This window comes from Prionailurus viverrinus, chromosome A3 (genome assembly GCF_022837055.1).
Source record: "Prionailurus viverrinus isolate Anna chromosome A3, UM_Priviv_1.0, whole genome shotgun sequence".
Lineage (NCBI taxonomy): Eukaryota > Metazoa > Chordata > Mammalia > Carnivora > Felidae > Prionailurus > Prionailurus viverrinus.
In genome coordinates, this window is record NC_062563.1 from 81,839,853 (window position 1) to 81,861,302 (window position 21,450).

The following is a 21,450-nucleotide window of genomic DNA, read 5'->3' on the forward strand; positions in this document are numbered from 1 at the left end:
CCCTCAGGGACTACTTTGCAATCCGCGAAGAGCGCAGGGAGAAGGGAGTGAGTGGGCCCTCTGACCTCGGGAAGTGTAGTTCAACACTTGAAGGAAATGAGTTGGAGAGTGCGCCAGAATCTGGGCAGCATAAACTACAGTTCCCAGAGGGCGCTGCGGTTGGGAGCTTTTCTTTCTCACATCGCTCGCCCTCCGTAAGTCCGTTCTGCGGTAGAGGTGACCGGATTCGCGGAGGCTCGTTTTGCAGGTGCTGAAATTGTTCGCGCAGTTCCTAATCATGGTGAGTGTGGGCCCCTGCATCCTGCTTACCTTCGACCTTCGCGCCCTTGTGTGGGGTTTTTTGCACTTGAAGGACTTGTTGGGAGAGGGAGGGAGGGGACGGCTGTGCAAAGCACTGTCCTTGGAGGGCTTTAGTAAAGCCTCGAATCCTCTTTTGGGGGCTTTCGCAGTGACCCAGTAATTGGGACGGGGTTGATTTCCACCTAGGGGCTCTTACAAGGACTCCAGAGAAGTTCATCACTGGAGAGGCACGATCTCAGTCCTGCTTCATGGCGGGGATGCAAAATACGAAGCTGCGGGTTTTCTCCAAAGCACAATTATAGGGTTTGATAAGGATGATATGGGAGGAGGGGTGTTGGATCTTAACCTCTTTTTCTTCCTTGAGCCCATAGTGTTTTTTAAAGGCTTTTCTCACAAAGCCCTTGAAAGCAGAGAGCCCTTGGTTAAAGATAGTGCTTACCAGGTGCTCCAGATTACAATCGACGTTTTCAAGAGCTGTGTTTCCGCCATATCTAATTTCACAAAATGTTATTTAAAACCTGTTCATTGATCTTTTGTAAAACCAGGAAGTGGTGCAGTGGCGGCATCACTAGCACTGATCTGTGTGTTACGAATTCTAGAGCCACTACTTTTAATATTACACAATGTAACCATCTTGTGAAGGTCTGGGTACCTAGATCACCATATTTTGTCTCTGCTGCAAGGGGGGTGGGGGAGGGGGAGGTGAGGCAACTCTGACGTAGAAATAATCTGCATGCTGTTTGAAGGTGACATTTGACATCAGACAGAAATTTCTTGAGTACTTGTATTTATAGTTGAAGTTGTTCTTCTTCCATTATTTCTGCTGTATTTAAATGAATTGGAATTTTTCCTGAACCCGATAAGCCATATTTTCAAGGTAAGGGGATTACTACCTTCTCTACCTTTATAAGGGGCCAGTGGTGACAGCTACTAATTCTTAGTAGCTACTAACTCTTAAATCTCGGTTTCTTACTTATAATTAGTCTTTTAACGATGGTTTTGTCTCTGACCTAATAATCTTAGCAAGAATGCAGGGTACTTAGAGAACCTGAGACTTTATAATTTTAGAACTGGATAGGACCTTTAAAATTCATCTTGATAAATCTGCCCTACTTCAAATCTTAAAATTGTGTTCAATGAAACCCAAAGTATTATTTGCTCAAGGTCATACACCGGTTTGCTCCCAAGGGTCTTACAGCTTTTTTCACCTTACCATATTGTGCCGTACAATTACCAAGTTATTTTGAAAATTTATTTTCAGTAGCTGAGGTTCTGGAGGCAGATACAAGTTCATACTGCAGATACAAACTGAAGTATTTTATCAGCATTTATATTACCTGATAGCTTTATTCCCTGCAATTCAGAATATTGGAATTCTAGGATTGGAAGGGAATTTGGAGATTATTTAATCTAATTTTAAAAGGTAGTCTGGTGATTGCACGCTAACAGTGGCAGAGCCTATTTAGGATTCTTACTCCACCACCACCACCAACCTCCTTATCCCGCCCCTCGCCCCAGTCTCTCTCTCAAAATAAATAAATAAAATAAAAGTAGCCTGATGAGGTTAAATGATTTTCCCAAAGTCACAGAGAGAATCCTGGGCCCCCATTTCTTAGGTTGTTTTGCTACGCAGTAGATAAAACCAGGCCTCACCCCCAGAAGGTCACCCGGGCACCAGAGAACACAGAGATGTCCATAAGAAAAAATACTCCTGTCGGTTTCCTGAAACTGACAGCAGTCTCACATGACTCAGTCTTCTTTCCTCCTCAGGAGAGGATGTGAACAATCATTGAGTTTAAAAGGGGCCATCTTTTGCAAGCTGTTCAAAGCAATTTTTTTTTTTTTTTAAGTGGGAATTGGGAGTGACAGCAAGAATTAACTGTATGAAGGAATCTAAATGATAGTTTGTCTTTTATATTACAGAAATAGATGTAAATTAGAAAGAAAAAAACGAATACATGGGTTTTTCTGTAGAATAACAGAAGGAGCACTTCTATTCAAGCTTGACAACTGAGACATGCACAAGCGTCTGAATCTGCAGGAAGGTCATTAGAGCCCTGCCAAGAGCAAAGACATTCCTTCTTTGGATCTTGGCTGACTGCCCAGATGTCTAAGCAAAGAATAGTAACCTGTCTTCACACTGTAACGTTGTGGAAAGTCAGCAGGAATCTCCCACCCTCCTGCTTTTCAAATGCAGTGTTGCAAAGAGCAAAAAGAACCAAATACACACATCCTTTCCCATTTCATAATCAAACATTCAGACACTTCACTAGGCTTCCTATCCTCTTAACAAGACAGAATTACCTATCTGTGAAAATAATTTGCTCATGGACATAGAAGGAAACTGCTGAGATGGAATTAGTAGTTGTTCACTAGTTGGCCACAACCCCTTCCCTAAGGACTGTGGTCCTGGGAACACTTTTTTAGCAGCTAAAATTAATGCCTAAGATTGACTACATTACTGTGTTCTAACCATCTACCTGTAAGCTTTACAGATAGTGATACTCACTTTCCCCTTCATTTCTTATCCTGGCTTGCTTTACACTGAAGTAGCATGTGTTTATATGTTTCTTAACCCTGCACTTTCATTCATTCAACAAATAATTGTTGGACACTATCTGGGCGTGCAAATTTGAGTCAAAGGTGGACCTCTCTCACTGCAAGGGGGTGGTGGTTCACAGTCCAGTAGAGAGTAACAGACATGGAAGTAGAAAACCACAGGGTATAATAGTCCTTAGAGGAAAATTTTATGGTGACAGAGACCTATAATTATACTATTTACTACATACTGTTCTTAATGCTTTTCTGTTAATTCCCTCAATCCTTTATAACTACCTTATTTGTTAGGTAGTGCTGTCATTATCTACATTTTACTGTGCGGAAACTGAATACGGGGAGGTTAAGTAACTTGCCGAAAACATACAGCGAATGAGTAGTAAAGTCAGGATTTAAAACCAGAACCTCTGGGTCTAGAGGCTATCTCTGTATTACACTTTCTAGCCCTTGTTTTAGAAAACTGGGTTATCCTCTTGTTTCCTGCACATGGTTCAATAATGAATTCTCTGGCCTAAAGTAGTACCAAGTGCATAATAAAGATTCATTAGTGTATTGTTTAATGAATGAAGTGAGATAATGGTTTATCAGTTGATTTATAAGACCCTATCATTAGAACTAGTGACATAATTTTGCCAACTATAGCTGGCTTTATTGTGGTCAGTAAGTTTCCAACCTTCTCAATGCGAGTATATACGAATAAAATATCTTAAACAAATTTTTAAAGCATGTTAGGTTTGCTTCCAAACAATTCTTTTACATTTCCAGGTTTTCAGTAGTCATTTTACAAGACCCAGCTATTCCTTCAGCAAGTATTTGAGCTCCAGCTACATGCCAGGCATTGTTGTAGGCAGTTGGAATACAAAGTAAATAAAATAGAATAAAATAAAATAAAAACAAAGCCCCTGGCCTTAAGTAGATTGCACGCCTGGGTGGCTTCTGACTTCTACTCAGGTCATGATCTCAGTTTGTGAGTTCAAGCCCCACATCAGGCTCTTGTGCTGACAGCTTGGAGCCTGCTTCAGATTCTGTGTCTCCCTCTCTGCCCCTCCCCCACTCTCTCTCACTCTTCCTCTCTCAAAAATAATAAACATTTAAAAAAAAAAGAGAGGCGTCTGGGTGGCTTAGTCAGTTGAGCTTCCGACTTCAGCTCAGGTCATGGTCTCGCAGGTCATGATGAGTTCAAGCCCCACGTGGGGCTCTGTGCTGACAAACAGCTCAGAGCCTGGAGCCTGCTTCGGATTCTGAATCTCCCTCTCCCTCCACCTCCCCTGCTCATGCTCTGCCTCTCTCTGTCTCTCAAAAATAAATAAATGTTAAGAAATTAAAAAAAAAAAAAAAGAAGATTGCATTCTAAAGAGAAAGGGGGAATAATTTCTTCCTCTATTCCCCTTTCCTCACCCACTCTACTTCAAGGGAAGAGGAAAAAATGACAATTAACGTGTAAAGGCCATATGATAAAAAATAACCATATACAATTAGTTTTAGTATTCTTTATAAACCTAAAGTCTCTTTGGAAACAGAAGTATGTATTGTAATAAAATTGGTTTATTTGGGGAATTACCGTATTTTGTCTTTTTGGGGGTAGGGAAGGCCTAGGGGAAAAGTTGGTGAAGAGGATGGGGAAGAGACCTAGAGGGTCAAGGAATAACAACCTTCATAGTTACTCTCCATAGTTTTCTCCTTTTTTCCACTCATACTCTGGTCACATCTTTGAGAAGAAAGCATACATTGTCTGCTATGTACAGACTTGTTTCTCTACAACAGTTGGTACTTCTTTGAGAATTTTTTCCTTTGATTTCTATGGGTACCAAATTGCTAAGTGCTGCTGACCTTCAGAGGTTAGGGTTGGAAGGTCGTCAGACATAGTCTCCTTCTATCCCAAAGACATGACTCACCTGGAAGAGAGGATTCTAAATATAAAGAAACCACAGGCTTCTTTCACCATTTGTTTCAGTGGGCCACTTCTCTCCTGCCAGTAACAATATAGGTGACACAGTGTAAGTCCATTTACCCGGCATTGTCAAGGAAAGGAACAGTTCACCTTGATTAAATGTTTCCATCTAAGTAAATGTCTCCACTAAGTTCCAAACATTTTTGTTTAACTCTTTTTAAAAGAAATATTTCTATCTTTTTAATTCTCTGAGCTTCCTTTTTTTTTTTTTTAAGTGACTCTGGATCATCATTTTGAATATGTTATTATTTTTGTCCATATGTCTGTGTTTTGTTCAGGATCTGTTAAGGTCTATAAGGCAACTTCTGTTATAACTGTTATGCTCTCTGTACTTCTCTTTTAAAATTAATTTTCCCTTGGAATCGGGTTGTCAACTGTCACTGTATTATTTTGTTGTTATTTAATACTAAAATTTATTATAATCAAGATATCATTTTCTTGTTTTTCTTTCTCCTTACATAAAAAATAAAGGCTTAATTTTCCTCCTTCAAGTAGTTAAGTTGAATCATGATTAATAGTTTCATTAAAATTTTCTGATTCATTGTAAATAGAAAACTTTAGCCACTATTACTCTTCTTCCTGGTGTGAGGGTTCTATTGAGCAGGTGGGAGTGGGGAGATCTGCATAAGGCTCTAGTGACTACAAGAGTTTATATCACCATATAAGGCACCTCAACATCCTTAGGCCTATTTCAGTGGCAAAATAGCCTTAAAAAGATAGATATGATTTTGTAAGTAAATCCAGGTTTACAGAGGTAAATAACACCACAGAAATAACGCAGCCAAAGGACGGACACATGTTCCAGATTTGGGCATGCTATATTTACTGGACAAGTCTGAAATAAGTCCTCTACTAAGCCAAATGGTAAGAAACTTTAAAATTTCACAGTAACTTTTGGGGCACCTGGGAAGCTCAGTCGGTTGGGCGGCCGACTTCGCCTCAGGTCACCGTCTCGCGGTCATGAATTCGAGCCCTGTGTCAGGCTCTGTGCTGACAGCTTGGAGCCTGGAGCCTGCTTCAGATTCTGTGTCTCCCTCTCTCTCTGCCCCTCCCCCATTCACACTCTGTCTCTCTGTGCATTTCAAAAATGAGTAAATGTGAAAAAAATTTTTTAATTTTACAGTAACTTTTAAAGTATGTGGTTGTCTTGTTACAGAGAACATCCTGAACATCTTTAGGATACAACAGCGTTTGTAAATAAGATGTTAATTAATGAGTCTCTTTCATTACAGTCTGAACCAATCAGAGTTCTTGTGACTGGAGCAGCTGGTCAAATTGCATATTCACTGCTGTACAGTATTGGAAATGGATCTGTCTTTGGTAAAGACCAGGTAGGTCTTCTATATACCTCAAATCAAAATTAGAACATTGTCAATAAACCCTGTATTTAGTTTCAAAGAAATGTTTAAATGATGAAGGAATGGGTTATCCCAATAAATGTAGTAGGCACACTGCTATAAATGTAAGTGGTATCTTACTAATATGTGCTCTTCCAGGCATTGAAAATGCTTTGTAGATCAGAACTATTCCACATACTGTATTTTGTTGACTGGGTACAGCCAGCAGGTATTAGTCAGTCAGTGGAAGGTTTTTACTAGTAACAGTAACTAGTAGAGTCATGTGGGAGAGAAAGCTACTGAATTAGGACTTCCTTGTTCGCCAGTGGTCTTTAGACACAAAATAGTTGGACAGGCAAATCTGTGTTCCAGTTTAAAGCAGGCACTCCCTATTCCAGCAGGTCTGGTTACACTAAAGTTCGTTTCTAAAGTATTCATCTATTATTTCTCTTCACCCATGGATATCAAGTTCTTCCTTCATGCCAGACACTATACTTAGCTTTTCATGAACTAAAATCAGATATACAGCTATGAACCATAAGAGTGAGCTCTGGCATGTCATTTCAATTTGATATTTCTTCCCTGTATACTCCTTTAAAATTCAATAGTGGTGATTCCTTTTACTTTGTCTATTAGCACACTGTTGCTGGTTTTCTGGCATTCCTTTTTCTGAAAGTGGGATGATAACCTGACCTCCTAAAATAATTATAACTAATAATGGGAATTATACACATACATACACCAAATAAGCAAAAACTCTGCAGGAGGACTTTTTTGTGACTGAGTGACATAAGCTACACTGACAGACGCTGTCGTTGGCTATTTATTTGGCAGCCTATAATTCTTGTGCTGTTGGATATCACTCCCATGATGGGTGTCCTAGATGGTGTCCTAATGGAACTGCAAGACTGTGCCCTTCCCCTCCTGAAAGGTGAGTTGGGGTGGAGGAGAAAAGGATATTATAGTATTCTATGTCATTCAAAAAAGAGATTTTTAACCAGCCTCTCAATTAGAAACTCTTTCATAAAAGTGTTTTTGGGGGCGCCTGGGTGGCTCAGTCAGTTGAGCGTCCGACTTCAGCTCAGGTCATGATCTCATGGCTTGTGAGTTCCAGCCCCGCGTCGGGCTCTGTACTGACAGCTCAGAGCCTGGAGCCTACTTCAGATTCTGTGTTTCCCTCTCACTCTGCCCCTCCCCTGCTCATGCCCTGTCTGTCTGTCTGTCTCTCTCTCTCTCTCTCTCTCTCTCTCTCTCTCTCTCTCTCTCTCTCAAAAATAAATAAAGATTAAAAAAAATTTTTTTTTTATATAAAAGTGTTTTTGTATTTTGAGCTACAACTACTTGGTAAGATGTATATCAAAAATAAATAAGGGTAAAAGCAAGAAATAACCCGTGTCGGTTAAAAACTATGCCTTTTTTCTCTTATTGTATAAGAGAGTGCAAGCTATTCCTCTGGCTCCCTTTCCTCACCCTCTCTTTTCTTTTCTTTTCTTTTCTCTTTTCTTTTCTTTTCTTTTCTTTTTTTAAATTGAAGTATAGTTGGCACACAACTCACCCTCTTTTTCCAAATCAACTTTATTGCATTGTTGCATTTTTATTCCTTTCTCTGCTGAGTTCCTCTGCTCTAATGGGTCTAGTTAATAGCTTGTCCCCGATCAGCTGTGAACAGAGAGGGAAAGTTCTGCAAATAAGGATACATGTCACGGAAGAAGATTCCCCCTGACTAAGTAATGTTTCTTTGTATATCTGTTGGGGGCTTTACAGCACCCTTACTGTGACACAAGTTGACCACCGTAAAAATTTACCAGTGACAATGCTGAATCCTGGTTGTCTTAGTCCATCTGGGCTACTATAACAAAAATACCATAGACTGAGTGGCTTACAAACAAAAATAATTCTCAGAATTCTGGAGGTTAGGAAATCCAAGATTAAGGTACCAGCATGGTCACATTCTGGTGAGAAGCCAATTCCTGGTTCATAGACCACTGTCTTCCTGTGTCCTCGCAAAATGGAAGGGGTGAAGGAGCTCTCTGAGGCTTCTTTTATAAGGACACTAATCTCATTCATAACAGCTGTACCCTTCTAACCTAATCATCTCCCACAAGACCCCCACCTTTTAATACCATCACATTGGGGATTAGGTCTCAACATATGAATTTTGTGGGGGACAAAAACATTTGTAGCACTAGTCGTGGCCTTTTTAATACTATCAACAAAGGAGAGTGATGATATATGTTCTTTAATCAAAAAACAAGTGGTGGATGTTTATTGGACTAACATAGTAGAATAGTGGTTGGCCTCTGGACCAACCCAGGCTGGAATTATAGCTTCACTGCTTTTTGATGGCAGCTAATTAGTCTCTTTAAACCTCTTTGTCTTCATGTATCAAATATTAAAGTTAAATTCTATAAAATAAAATTCATAGTGTTATTCCTGGCACAAAACTCCTCAATAAACATTATTTTGAATGTGTGATTCAGATCATAGACCTTAAAATAATTACAACGTAAAAATAGATAAATTAGTTTCTCTTTCATGCTGTGGTAGTGTGAATAACAAATGTTGCTTTGAAAGTTATATATTATACCTTGTACAATCTTTGATTATAGAACAAACAGCTATAGAGTTTTTGGATTTGAAACAATTACTGAAATAGGAAAAGCAAAATAAATGTAATTTACATTTCTGCTGATGTTCTGTTTGTTGACTATATTGTCTTTCCCTTCTTAGGCCCCTAAAACTTTAAACATTTTGATATATAAATGTTAACATTTGCTACAAAGGGAAAGAAGTACTGGGTAGATGCAATGTGAAAAAGAAGACCTCAGACTTTGGTGTTTCAGTAGCTCTCCATATTTATTGCCATGTTCACAGATGTCATCGCAACAGATAAAGAAGATGTTGCCTTCAAAGACCTGGATGTGGCCATTCTTGTGGGCTCCATGCCAAGAAGGGATGGCATGGAGAGGAAAGATTTACTGAAAGCAAATGTGAAAATCTTCAAATGCCAGGGTGCAGCCTTGGAGAAATATGCCAAGAAGTCAGTTAAGGTGACCATATAGTATTTTATGGGGGTTTTCATTATCAGCATTTAAAATTTGTTTCAGCATTTAAGTGGAGGCAAAATTATTTGCCTCCCCCCCCCTCCCCACCCCAGTTCTGTGCTGTGGTCAGTAAATAGAGAATTTTGCTTGATAAAACTTTTTTTCCCTATAATGTAGAAATTTTTATTTAGAGGTTTTCAAAAATAGTTTGCTCATTACTGTAATATGGAAATTCAGTATTAGAGACTTCTAGAGAAGGCACAGAACTTTCTGGTGCCTTTTAGCTGTGTGGAAATATTTGTTCAGAATTTGGATTTGTGATTGTAGAGAGAGATGGCTGTAAGTTGCATTCTCAGCAATGAGAGGTGTGTCTTCTAAAATGCTCAGATTTTCTCAATTCAGAGGAATTTTGATATGCTTGTCTCTTGAGGAATGGAATTGGTGTAACTTCCTTTTCTCTTTGTGTTCAAGGGTACTTTATTTCTAAATTTGCCTTATTATAATAAGGCCTCTTTTACCAATTAAATATCAGTTAACTAGAACTTAGTTGTCATAGCTAAAAGGCTTACTGATTAGAGGTTTTATTGATTTTGATAGTTATTCTTCCCTGTCTTGACTTTTTTTTTTCCCCTATCCTGACTTTAAACAAAGGTAAGAGAAAATGTTTAAGATTTTTAAAGTTGCCAATTACAATGTTCTATTATAATAATATACATATATCTGAATTTTTGCTTTCTGTAGAATTCATTTCAAATAGCTTACTTTTATCTTCTATAGTCATTAATAGAAAACAGTAGAAATAAGTTGAGGAGAAATCCATAGGTCTCAAAAAATTACGTTGTTTGGACTGCTCCAGGCTGCTTGGAGTTGTGGTACTGCTTCCACAGTAATTAACCCCTCAGCCAAAAGTGTCCTTTTTAGGGAAATACACAGTGACACTGGAGTACTTAGGGGCATTGGGGTATCATGTCTTCAGCTTGCTCTCAAATGGGCCAAAAAAAAAGAAAAAAAAAAGACTAAGGATATAGTGTGTGTGTGTGTGTGTGTGTGTGTGTGTGTGTGTGTGTGTGTGTGTGTGTGTAGAGAGAGAGAGAGAGAGGAGAGAGATGGAGCAAGTTGGGGAATCTGGGTAAAAAGGATGTGGGAGGTAGTCTCTGTATTCTTGCAGCTTTTTGGTAAGTTTGCATTATTTCCTGGTAAGTATATAATTTTATTAAAGATTTTATTTTATTTAACGTTTATGTATTTTTGAGACAGAGAGGGACAGAGTATGAACAGGGGAGGAGCAGAGTGAGAGGGAGACACAGAATCCGAAACAGGCTCCAGGCTCCGAGCTGTCAGCACAGAGCCTGACGCGGGGCTCGAACTCACGGACCGTGAGATCGTGACCCGAGCCGAAGTCGGCCGCTTAACCGACTGAGCCACCCAGGCGCCCCAAGATTTTAAAAACTTGAATGAAAAAGTCCATGGTGGATTTTTCTGTATATTTTCCTATACTGTGTTATAATGCAGTGTATCCTGTACCTCCCCAAATAAAAAAAAAAAAAAAGTAGCCTAAAGTGCTTTCTTCTAAGGATTCTTCTCCCTTCTCTCCCATTCTATGGATGGGTAGGATTTGGTAATCTGTAATTTAGCAAATCCCAGTTAATTCTTAAGATTAGGCAAGATTGAAAATACTCTCAATTAATAAAGACAAATCATTGTCCTAATGTGAACTGCTCAAGTAGAATTTCTTTCTTGGATTACTTTTATGGAAGGAAATTTTATGGAAGGAAGGAAAAAAAAAAGGAAAATTTTATGAATGAATTGATGTCTTAGAGCCTTGGATTACTTACGGTTTTGTGTGTGTGTGTGTGTGTGTGTGTGTGTGTGTGTGTGTGGCAATTAGATAAATGATTTGTCTCTGTTTTGGCACAAAACAAAATAGAAAGACATGGACCTCAGGTCTTGGACACTGCCACCCGGAAAGCAACTTGTGTACATACTGGTAGCTTTCTTAAAGACACGTTTTGCGTAATTGTACCAAACACTAACAATGGGGTGGAAATACAGTAGAAACTGCAGTGGTAACTTTGCCTATTTTGTTCACACAGACTTGACACAAAGACTACATGTTACACATTCGTCAGTCCTATTCTAAGATAGTTTAGTTAATCAGTATGTGGTCTATAACGGTGCTATGCCTCCTAGGTTATTGTGGTGGGAAACCCAGCCAATACCAACTGCCTGACTGCCTGCAAGTCGGCACCGTCCATCCCCAAGGAGAACTTCAGTTGCTTGACTCGTTTGGATCACAACCGAGCTAAAGCTCAGGTAGGAAAACACCTTTTAAAATCTTATGAATGTTCAACTTTAAAACCTTTTTCTCTCACTTTTAAAGTAGCTGAAACTTACTTTATTTTATTGTTTTTGTTTAGTAGGAAGCTTTTCTCATTTATTAGGGAGTCTTTAAATCTAGTCTCTTAAGGAGGCTGAGCTTCATACTTAATTTTCTCAACTATAGGGGTGCCTGGGTGGCTCAGTCGGCTAAGTGTCTGACTCTTGGTTTCAGCTCGGGTCATGATCTCACGGTTCGTGAGCTCGAGCCCCGCATCAAGCTCTGCGCTCTTAGCTCTGCTTGTGATCTCTCGCTCTCCCTTTCTCTCTGCCCTTCCAATGTTCTCTTGTTCTCTCTTTCAGAATAAATAAACTTAAAAATTTTTTTTGAAAAAAAATTTTCTTCACTATATTTCATTTGCTAACTATATTTAAAATGCTGTTCCTAATGAATGTTCTCTTACTGTAGTAGTTAAAAAATCAGTCATTAGTATAGATAATTAACATGACAATGCATAGTTGATTTTTGTGAGATATATAGAACATTATAGAAAGAAAGATTTCAGTTTTTTGTGTTTTATGTGATTGTTTCCTTTTTCCCTATAGCTAAGCAATCAGATTCAGATTTTTTAATTTTATATCTAATTTTATTTTTATGTCTTCTTAATATTCTACATTGTTTCCATAAAACTTCTTAATTACCACTTCTTAGCAACTAAATTTTAATTGTTCTCAAGTGCCCTTACCCCTTGGAGTCTTAGATAAATGTGCCAAGGAGTCAGTGACCAGGGTAATAACAGTAGCCTTTTAAAAAAATAGGAAGCCACAGCCAATTATCTGTACTGGTCTCCTAGGCTTTATTGGGTCTAGACAATCCTGGTGCCCTTCAAAAGCCATGACAAAGTTCAGGGTTCTTGGACATAACCTCTTTCCTTTTCCTTAACACTTTTCTGACCATGCCTCCTCATAAACAGGTCATCACTGTTAGGTAGTGTATGAATTTAGTCCTTTTTCTTCATTTTTAGAAATTATTTTATGTTAGAGAGCATGAGTGGGGGAGAGGGGCAAAGGGAGAGGGAGGGAGAAATCTTGAGCAGGCTCCACACTCAGCACAGAGCTCAATACAAGGCTCATTCCCATGACCCTGGGATCATGATGACCTTAGCCAAAATCAAGAGTTGGACACTCAACTGACTGAGCCACATGGGCTCCCCGCTGTTTCTTCTAAAGAACGCAACTTTGTTGGGGCATCTGAGTGGCTCAGTCAGTTAAGCGTCCAGCTCTTGATTTCAGTTCAAGTCATGATCTCATGGTTCATGAGATCAAGTCCCATGTCAGGTCTGTGCTGACAGCACAGAACCTGCTTGGGATTCATTCTCTCTCTCTCTGCCCCACCCTCGTTCATTCTCGCTCTGTCTCTCTCAAAGTGAATAAATAAACATTTTTTTAAAAACAATTTTAGTTTCAAGAAAAGTTTTTGTCAAAAGATGGTGTGAGGTCTAAGTTGAAAAACCACTGCTTTAAACTGAGAATTGATCAACTTTCAGCTTTGGAGTACCTAGTAAAGAAGAAAAGAATTGATACTTGTTAAGCTTCTACCCTAAGCGGAATGGTCTACATGTAATTTATCATTTAATTATTCTAATAACCATATGAGGTATGTTATTATCTGTATTTTACAGATAAGAAACCTGAAGCCCAGAGAGGTCAGGGATCCTGCCACCTAGATTCATCTGAGTCCAAACCCCTAGGTGTGTTCTTACATAGCAGGGTCAGGTGACCTAAGTCCGCTCTTACTAGTTCTGTGACCTTGAGAAAGTATATTTAAGGTATGAAATGCGATAATAATTCTATCTATCTCAAAGGGAAGCTATGTGGATTAAATAAGATCTACATTAAGCCCTTATCATGGTACCTGTCACATAGTAAAACTAAATAAAAGTGGGTTGCTCTTACTATTAATGATTTGTAGTAGTAGTAGTAGTAAGGATATAACCAAAAGTTGAGAAGAGCCATACCTCAGATACATCTCCTTGAATATTCAATTAATTTAGAAGGCCATCCGATAACAAGCTTAAATTGCAAATATTTCCTGTGAGGCTTTAGGCTGTGAGCTGTCTTTTTCCTTACTTTTTAGCTAGAATCTGGTGGGTGGAAGGAACGGGAGTTAGTTTGAATGAGTGGTGACATTTGGGTACTACGAAACATTGTTGAATTTCTTGGCTCTGGATTGCAAGATGGTTACCTACATGCAACAGGGAAAAAGGTAAGGACCCTGACAAACTTGGTTTTCTGCTGTTTGAACTGAGGCCTTGGTGGAGGCAGGCACTGGAAAATTCTGCTTACAGAGGTACTATTAAGTGACACTTTGTCCCAGTGCCTGAAACCCTTTTCCCTGTAAGGGCAAAAGTCTAATGAGGAAAGAGAAAAAAGCAGTCTTGTTAGACTTTAACTTTTGGCACATGTTCCAGCATGTCAGTCTGGCACAGTGAGAGCTTGTAGGAAGTTTTTGAAAAAGCAGTTTCTTCCTCCCATAGAAGTTGTTAATCCAGTGAGAAAAATAACAAATGCAAAGACTGTTTCATACATGAATGTTGCTAGTCTTAACGTAGTTCATTTTGGAAATCAGGGCCTAGCTACCTAGTGACTGTCTAACACCTGCAGAATTTCCCTGTGTATTTGCAAACCAGAGCTGCATATGTATGCTGACAGGGTAATTTGCCAGTACAACTAGTTAGCTGGTACCAGGGGGAAGAAATTTACTGGGGCTGGAGAATCAGTCCAAAACTGTTTAACAGGTCTACATGGCAGACATGACAGCATCTAATGGAGCAAGGAAATGCAATCCTGGATACACGTGAATTTAGACTCGCTCTGACACGAATGAAATTTAGAAACTACATCTGCAAAGTATTGGCCTTTGCTGTCCAGACAGAAATGGATTAACTCAGTAAATTAAAAAAAAAAAAAAAGAGGAAGTAGGCAAAGGACAAAAGAAGGAAGGAGCTTCCTGGAGGGAGGAGAGGCCTGGAAGCAGTTTGTCTTCACCGTACCCTGGAGCAGTTAAGGCTGGCATTCGGCAAAGGTATAGGTTCTTAGTTCTTGGTAACAGACATCTTAGGTTGCTTGCCCTGGGTAAATTTTCCCTTTTCTCTATGATAACTACTAAATATAAGTAAGAGCAATTCTTCCCAAGTCCAGGAAGGTCATAGCACAGAAAATGGTACTCATTGTACCTCATACCACTCTACCTCGACCACTAAGCAGATCAGTAGCTGGATTCTCTAGAAACAAGCTATCCAACTACTTTGTGAAGACTGATGTGCTTTAGTAGTCCTAATACTTGCAGAACTCTAGATGAAGCAGGGTTTAGATGAGAAGTGATTTAAATGTCAGAAACAAAATTTTAAGTTAATTTTTAAAAATCATCCAATTATGGGAATGCAAACTGGTACAGCCACTCTGGAAGACAGTGTGGAAGTTCCTCAAAAAATTAAAAATAGATCTACCCTAGGACCCAGCAATAGCACTGCTAGGAATTTACCCAAGGGATACAGGAGTACTGACGCATAGGGGCACTTGTACCCCAGTGTTTATAGCAGCACTTTCAACAATAGCCAAACTATGGAAAGAGCCTCAATGTCCATCAACTGATGAATGGATAAAGAGATTGTGGTTTATGTACACAATGGAATACTACTTGGCAATGAGAAAGAATGAAACATGGCCTTTTGTAGCAACGTGGATGGAACTGGAAAGTGTTATGCTAAGTGAAATAAGTCATACAGAGAAAGACAGATACCATATGTTTTCACTCTTATGTGGATCCTGAGAAACTTAACAGAAGACCATGGGGGAGGAGAAGGGGGAAAAATCGTTACAGAGAGGGAGGGAGGCAAACCATAAGAGACTCTTAAAAACTGAGAATAAACTCAGGGTTGATGGGGGGTGGTAGGGAGGGGAAAGTGGGTGATGGGCATTGAGGTGGGTACCTGTTGGGATGAGCACTGGGTGTTGTATGGAAACCAATTTGACAATAAATTTCATATTAAGAAAAAAATCCTCCAATTACTGTAGGATTTAATTTTTTTAATGTTTATTTTTGAGACACAGAGCACTAGTGGGGGAGGGACAGGGAGGAAGGGAGACAGTCCAAAGCAGGCTCAGCACTGTCAGTGCAAAGCCTGAGCCATGAGAGATTGCAACCTGAGCCAAAATCAGACACCCAACCGACTTGAGCCATCCACGCGTCCCTAACTATTGTAGGACTTAAGAACCAAGTCTCAATTTTAAGGGTGATAGTGAAAGTGAACACAATTTGATTTTTATTTGCTGGAATAAATTAGGGTAAAGATGAATCAAGTCATTGCAAGCATTTTAGGTATTGGCCTTGTCCATTAGTGTCCTTTTTGGTTGGTTGGTTGGTTGGTTGGTTGGTCGGTTGTTCTATTGCTTTTTACTCTTTATTTTGGAATATAGACTAAGAAGTTACAAAAATAGTACAGAGAATCGCTGTACTTTTTTATACTGTTTAATGCCTTTAAGACCCATCCAAGTTGTTGCCTATATCAATAGTTTACTCCTTTTTATTATTTGTGCAGTTATTCCCATTTATTTCATTATATGAAGGACCACCATTTCTAACCATTCTTGAAGGACTTTGGGGTTGTTTCCAATTTGGGGCTATCCTTATTGTTTTTATTTTTTTTATTTTTTTATTTTTTTTTAATTTTTTAACGTTTATTTATTTTTGAGACAGAGAGAGACAGAGCATGAACGGGGGAGGGTCAGAGAGAGGGAGACACAGAATCTGAAACAGGCTCCAGGCTCCGAGCTGTCAGCACAGAGCCCGACGCGGGGCTTGAACTCACTGACCGCGAGATCATGACCTGAGCTGAAGTCGGCCGCCCAACCGACTGAGCCACCCAGGCGCCCCTCCTTATTGTTTTTAAATCTTCTTAAAGTATCAGAGTATATATCCTTTGGATGGAGTGCTTTTATTGATGTATGCAAAAGCTGTGAACTCTGGCACAGCTATTTTTCTCTCCCATTCTACTGGTAATATGAAAGAGAAATCACCCACAGTGTTACCCTAACACATTCAGTTCTTAAAAATTTTTTCCCAAAACATTCCCTTCTGGTCCGTCATAATTCTGCTGTCTAATTAAGAACAAATTATACATGTAACTAACCATAATTTCTTTTTGCAAATTATCTTATCAGGCAATAACAAAATAAGTGAACTGATTTTGTTTATTTAAATCTTTCAAAACATAACTTTTTTTTTTTCAAGTTTATTTATTTATTTATCTTGAGAGAGAGAAAGTGCAAGCCAGGGAGGGGCAGAAAGAGAAGGAGAGAGAGAATCCCAAGCAGGCTCTGCACTGTCAGTGCAGAGCCCAACGTGGGGCTTGAACCCATGAACTGTGAGATCATGATCTGAGCTGAGGTTGGATGCTAACTGACTGAGCCACCCAGGCGCCCCAAACATAACTTTCTAACCCTTCGTGTAACTACATAGTATAATTGATAGTCATGTGACTATAAGGCATGCAGGATCCTAGAGTACTTTTTTTTTTAAGTTTTTTGGTTTTTTTTGAAGTAATCTCTACATTCAGCATGGACCGCCTACTCATGTCCCCAAGATCAAGAGTCGCATGCTCCCCCAACCGAGCCAGCGAGATGTCCCCTAAAGTGCTTTTTGAACCTCCAATGAGAAATTGTTAGTTCTGGTATCATTTTAGAGACATTTAGAGTCTTTCCTTTGGTTCCCTGTTCTATAAACTGAGGACAGTCATACTTTTGGTAATCTGAATCCCTTCCCACTCCAAAATTTCATAGGATTATTTGAAATTTAGCTAATTCATTTTTATGATATATAATAAAAATTTCCCCTAAATGTGGAGAAAATCCCATATTCTAACCTGATTCTCAGAAGTGCTGAGGAGACATCTCTAAGTATTAACAACAAAGCAAAGGTCACATTTATATATTCAAACCATATTAACCTCTTGCTGGTGTTTTATATTTGATAAACACACTATACTGACTGATAAGTCAGGCACAAACTGAGGTGCTCTTTGCTCTCAAATAGTCTACTTTGTGATCCTTTGGGTTCACATTTTGTTTATACAGTTGAGCTTTAGGAAATAACCAAGCAGTAAATTATTATAATAATAATTAACACTATATTATTTTACAAATCAATATAACTTGTGTGTTTTCTTGAAGTTTCAGAGGCTTTTTATTTTAAGGGTTTGTCAGGCACAATTTGAAATAAAAAGCATTTGTCTAAGTAATGTGTTTGTTTTCTATTTCACTAGATTGCTCTTAAACTTGGTGTGACTTCTGATGATGTAAAGAATGTCATTATCTGGGGAAACCATTCCTCAACTCAGTATCCAGATGTCAGCCATGCCAAGGTGAAACTGCATGGAAAGGAAGTTGGTGTTTACGATGCTCTGAAAGATGACAGCTGGCTCAAAGGAGAATTCATCACAGTAAGAAAAATCTCTTAACAGCCATGCATAAAGAACTCTTGAGAAACACACCACATTGCTGACCTGAGTGTCTCTCCAAGGGATGGGGGTGGAGTGGTTCTCAAGGAGAGCAGGCCTTTCACAGTTGCTCTGGTGACTACATACTTTCTTTGCAGGTCATACACAGCCAATCTTGATCCAGTCAGATCTGATCTGTTGTGTGCAGTCAAGATTGATTGCTAAAATGAGAAAAAACTAAAGTTCCCTCCAGTCATCCAGTTCATCTTTATAACAAGATCCATTTCTTTGTATGGAATGTAGTAAACTCTGTGTGGATTTGTAGTTTCCTTTTTTCAGAAAGACTGGTGCTTATAATTCAGATAGGTTGGTAAGGCCCACACCAGGTAGTTGAATGATTTTGGAGGGGAAGACATTAAACTATGATTGCAGTCTTTCATCCCAGGATTAGCTCAGAATTGATAAAAACTCTGCTCTCATGATCAAGTAATACTGTCTCTGCCTGTCCCCAACCAGACTGTGCAGCAGCGTGGTGCTGCTGTCATCAAGGCTCGAAAGCTGTCCAGCGCAATGTCTGCTGCAAAAGCCATCTGTGACCATGTCAGAGACATCTGGTTTGGAACCCCAGAGGTGAGGACTCAGTGATCTGTACAGGCCGCTCTTTCATTTTTGGCCTCTGATGTTGTGCTGTGAAAAGAACATAACCTTGCAGTCAGGAAGGTTAGGTTTATATCCCAGCTCAGCTGCCTAACTGGCTGAAAAATCTTGGGAAAGTTACTTAAACTTTGTGAACCATTTGATTATCTTTTACATGGCATTTCTCACAGGGTTGTTAAGGGTTAGATGAGATGGTATATGGAAAACACCTAGCACACCTGGCAACTGTGAGTTTTTTCCTAAAACCTATATTAAGGCCATAGCTTCCTCATTTAGAAAATGAGAATTCGGTTTCTCTGGCCTGCTTCTCACAAGGATTGGAGGAGTGGAATGAGATAATAACACATGGAAGTTAACCTGTCATGGAAGTGCCTGGTGATGCTTCCTTATACAGTATTGAAGTCAGGCACATAGTAAGAAAGCATTACCTGGTTTAGTTTTGTTAATTCATGTTCATTTGCTTGTGTGAACTAATTCCTAAGCACCATGAGAATATACAACGCTGATTATTGTTTTTAGGGAGAATTTGTGTCCATGGGCATTATCTCTGATGGCAACCCCTATGGTGTTCCTGATGATCTGCTGTACTCATTCCCTGTTACAATCAAGGTATGGTATTTTAGGGTTATTTCCCTCTGTTCCCTTCTGGGAGAGTAGTTACATATTTTTATTAATATTGGTATGTTAGTGTAGAAAGTTGTTCTTTTACTAAGTTAGACATTTTTCTCAACTTTAAAATTGTATGAAGCACAACTTCAGGGTACTAAAAGATTGAAATTAATCTGGAAAGCAAGATTCACCCCTTGTCACTAGATGTACTTTGTTATTATGCCTCTAATATTGGATCCCTACCAATAGTATCTTATTTTTATTATGACCATATGAAAGTCATTAGTTTTTTTTTTTTAACGTTTGCTAGTTAAATCCTCATTTAAAGATTTTTTTTCTAGATTCAATGAGTTTTAAATCCAAGTGTTGAATTTTTACCAGAACTATATGTTAGTTAAGATCTGGATTTTGATTTGCTTCTTTAGAATCAGACTTTAAAAACAGATACTCCTGTAGCGTAAAGTTCAATCTGAGTTGTTGCTTGCTGGAAGATCAGTTCTCATTTAATTGTAAGTCTTTTATTTGCAATTATTTTCAAACAGAACAAGACCTGGAAGGTTGTTGAAGGTCTCACTATTAATGATTTCTCCCGTGAGAAGATGGATCTAACTGCAAAGGAACTGGCAGAAGAAAAAGAAACTGCTTTTGAATTTCTCTCTTCTGCCTGACTAGACAATCATTTTGATGTTACTAAAAGCTCCAGAGCTGAAGAATCTAAATGTCGTCTTTGACTCTCGTAACCAAATAACAATAATGCTATACTTAAATTACTTGCGAAAAAACAACACATTTGAAGATTGTGTGCTTCTTGGTATAAATTTGTGACAGTTTATCATCATGCTGTTAGTGCTGCATTCTAAATAAAATATATATTCAAATGAAGACGACTCAGACTCTAATTTCCAGCTAACATTTCATTTCTGTTCAGAAAACAAACTTGCATGTGTCCCAGTTTAGTACTGTGATTTCTTTTTTAACCAGAGAAAAGCAGTAAAGATGGAAAATGTTACAAAATAAAGCATAATTCTCTTCTCATAAACAGGATAGGAAAATCCATCTTGTGATAATGAATCATTCTACTGTAGAATATATTTTTAAACATCCCTACATTAGACTATTAAACACATATTTTAAATCTTAAAGGTTAGTTCATGCACTGTAGATAATTTGATTTTAACATTATCTGTTAAATAGGTTGCAAAGATAGTGTTAACAGTTTAATGCCATTGGGTGAAATTAGAACAATCATTTTCGTGATGGAATGAAAAGGTAATAAATCTTCCCTTGATGTATTACCTTATAGCAGATAAGGAATAATTTACATTTCATAACTGCTAAATGCCACAGAAATGTATGCTAGTGGGAATGTCCTCAGTCTAAGCTTCTTACTAGAAACAGTGCTATTCAAAAAAATTAGTCTTTTTTTCCAAAATTCATAAGGACCAGAGAGACCTCACTTTTCCATTCTTATACTTAATTCATTGTACATAATAGATAATATAAATTTCTCAGGGCCTAATCTAGTGTTCTTCATGGGTGCTCAAATACCTAGTTGGATCTATTAAATAAAACTGTATCATCTTGTATTTTATATATAGAAAAGAAAACAAGCAAGTGCAAAGTGCTTTTAGAACTGTTACCAATTAGGGCTCCTGGGTGGTGGCTCAGTTGGTTAAGTGTCCCAACTTTTGATTTCGGCTCAGGTCATGATCCCATGATTTGTGAGTCTGAGCCCCACATCGGGTTCTGCCCTGGCAATGTGGAGCCTGCTTGGGATTCTGTCTGTCTACAAACAAATAAACATTTTTTAAAAAGAACTTATTAATCAGATGCATAAAAATTTCATATGAATTATTTTAATTTTATATATAAAGTGTGACTGTATACCAGTTATTAAATTATTCTCAGTTCCAAACACACCCTTCTATACTCTGCTTATGACACTGGATCTGGAACTCCAAATATTTCTTTACCAGCTGCTCCTTGAGTTAAAAACTGCTGAGAAAGGGTAGTAGAGGGAGACCAGCAGGTCTCCAGGAGGAAGGAACATAATCTTGCTCCTCCCTTTTGGCTTCTTTTATCTTTACCTTCACTCCATTTGATACATAAGCCAGAAAAGAAAACAAACAAGGCACACTTGTCTTTAGAAGTGCAATTAAGGGGCACCTGGGTGGCTCAGTTGG

The 21,450-nt window shown here is 38.6% G+C and overlaps 1 protein-coding gene across 1 annotated transcript; it reads left to right on the top strand.

Moving 5' to 3' along the window:
• The first annotated feature begins 127 nt into the window (after positions 1–127).
• MDH1 (malate dehydrogenase 1) lies at positions 128–20,149 on the top strand. Its single transcript, XM_047852300.1, has 9 exons — positions 128–280; positions 6,040–6,138; positions 6,979–7,075; positions 9,019–9,194; positions 11,379–11,501; positions 17,828–18,004; positions 18,518–18,631; positions 19,178–19,267; positions 19,810–20,149. The coding sequence occupies exons 1-9, from the start codon at positions 278–280 to the stop codon at positions 19,933–19,935; spliced, it is 1,005 nt and encodes a 334-aa protein (XP_047708256.1). The 5' UTR covers positions 128–277; the 3' UTR covers positions 19,936–20,149.
• The last annotated feature ends 1,301 nt before the right edge of the window (positions 20,150–21,450 follow it).